The 2,210-nt window shown below is 38.2% G+C and overlaps 1 protein-coding gene across 1 annotated transcript; it reads left to right on the top strand.

Moving 5' to 3' along the window:
- The first annotated feature begins 511 nt into the window (after positions 1-511).
- LOC129339296 (olfactory receptor 8S1-like) lies at positions 512-1,444 on the top strand. The gene has a single exon (XM_054993883.1). The coding sequence runs from the start codon at positions 521-523 to the stop codon at positions 1,442-1,444; it is 924 nt and encodes a 307-aa protein (XP_054849858.1). The 5' UTR covers positions 512-520.
- Positions 1,445-2,210: the final 766 nt, after the last annotated feature.

Genomic DNA, 2,210 nt, shown 5'->3' with positions numbered 1-2,210 from the left:
TAGTGCTGCCACCCTTCAAAAAGTCTTAGAACATATTGACGTAGGCTAGCACAGCTTGCAATATGGTTCTATAATGTTTTCTGGAGATTATGCATTAATTTCCAGTTCCGCCAGAACTAAAATATAAATAAGGTCATAAAATATTTCGCACACTGAGATGCTTTATTGGCTTCACGCATATTAATCAAAGCACACTTAATTGAGAAGTAGTTTAGTGTAGTGGTTAAGACTAGAGCAGCAGGACTCTAATCTGGAGAACCAGTTTTGATTCCCCACTCCTCTGCTTGAAGCCGGCTGAGTGATCTTGGGTCAGTCACAATTTCTTGGAGCTGTCTCAGCCCCACCCACCTCTCAGGGTAATTATCCTGAGGATAATAATAACACACTTTGTAAACTGCTCTGAGTGGGCATTAAGTTGTCCTGAAGGGCGGTATATAAATTGAATATTATTATTGTTATTATTATTATTAACTAAATTTGTTTTCAATTTATGTGATCTTTAGGTTTATTGAATAACTGTATGGAAAATCAAACCCTAATAACTGAGTTTATACTCTTGGGACTGTCCAGTGATCCACGGCTGCAAGTTTTTCTCTTTTTGGTCTTCCTAATTATTTATGCGGTGACATTAATAGGAAACTTGGCAATCATGCTGGTGATCAGAAGAGAGGCTGGCCTTCACACCCCCATGTTCTTCTTTCTCAGCCATTTGGCTTTTGTTGACATCTGCTATTCATCGGTCACTGTCCCAAAGATGTTGGGAAATCTCGTCACAGTGGAGAAAACCATTTCCTGGGAAGGATGCATTACACAGATCTTCTTCTTTTTCCAATCTGCTTGTGCTGAGGTTTTCATTCTTGCAGCAATGGCTTATGACCGATACGTTGCCATATGTGACCCACTGCATTATACCATAGTCATGAAAACAGAGATATGCAAACAGCTGGTGGGTGGAGCCTGGACAATGGGGTTCTTCTATGCTTTGGTGAATGTTCTGCCATTGTTGAATCTGCAGTTTTGTAAAAACAACACACTCAACCACTATAGCTGTGAAATTCCTTCCCTCTTGCTCCTGTCTTGCAGTGATACTTTGACTAACTATGTTGTCCTTCTTGCCTCTAGTTTTCTCTTTGGTTTAACTTCCTTTGTCCCCACTTTCATCTCCTATATTTATATCATTTCCACTATCCTAAAGATACGCTCAGCAGAAGGTAGGAGAAAAGCTTTCTCCACCTGTAGCTCCCACCTCCTTGTTGTGGTTTTATTCTATGGGACCGGCTACTTTCGATATTTGAGACCCAACACATCATCTTCAATAGTTTTGGATCAACTCTTTTCCATCCAATACAGCATCTCTACCCCCATGCTAAACCCTATTATCTACAGTCTTAAAACCAGAGAAGTGAAGGAGTCCATTAAGAAGCTGCTGAAAAAAATACATTGATTGGTCATACTGGGGAAAATAGTCACATTTTGAGCAAATCAGTCAATAGATTGTGACTGAGACAGAATTCAAAACCTTCTTTTATTTTGGATCTCTTTCAATATATTAAATGCTAGTCATTTCAAAGTAGGCTATAGTCAACTGCTATTTATTGCTGATGGATTGATGTTACAATTATTTACAGAAAGTTCATTTATTAATCCAATCTGGTTGATGAGAAACAAATAATATTTGTTCCTATTGAACAATTCCATTGAACATTCTAATGAAGCATGGCTTGAAACTCTAATGAAGCTCTAATGGCTTGAAACAATATGAACAGCAACTAAATCATCTTGTACATCTGTCTCTTTGAGAAACAACAAAATCAGATCATGTGATTTCCTGCTACTAATTACAATGAAAGTGATCCCATGGCACTGTCACAGTCTGCAGTCCTGTCTTTGGACACTACACATTTATTTATTTATAACATCTTCTAACAAAAAGCTTAAGAGGCACAGTGTTTGTGTGGCATGATTAATCTTGAAGATCCACAATGATGTTGGACATCTTGGAATCTTAAAAGACACCTGCTGGCATGCCCTTTCCCTGCCTGCTCATGAGTCCTCCTGCCCATTATGTTTGCAGCTGTATGATGATGATGATGATGATGATGATGATGATGATGATGATGATGACCCATACAAAAAGGGAGATAGCAAAAGTACATGGAAAGATACATAATAATAATAACTGTGCTTATATACTGCTGTTCTAGATAGAT

This window comes from Eublepharis macularius, chromosome 12 (genome assembly GCF_028583425.1).
Source record: "Eublepharis macularius isolate TG4126 chromosome 12, MPM_Emac_v1.0, whole genome shotgun sequence".
Lineage (NCBI taxonomy): Eukaryota > Metazoa > Chordata > Lepidosauria > Squamata > Eublepharidae > Eublepharis > Eublepharis macularius.
This window is presented reverse-complemented; position numbering and strand designations above follow the sequence as displayed.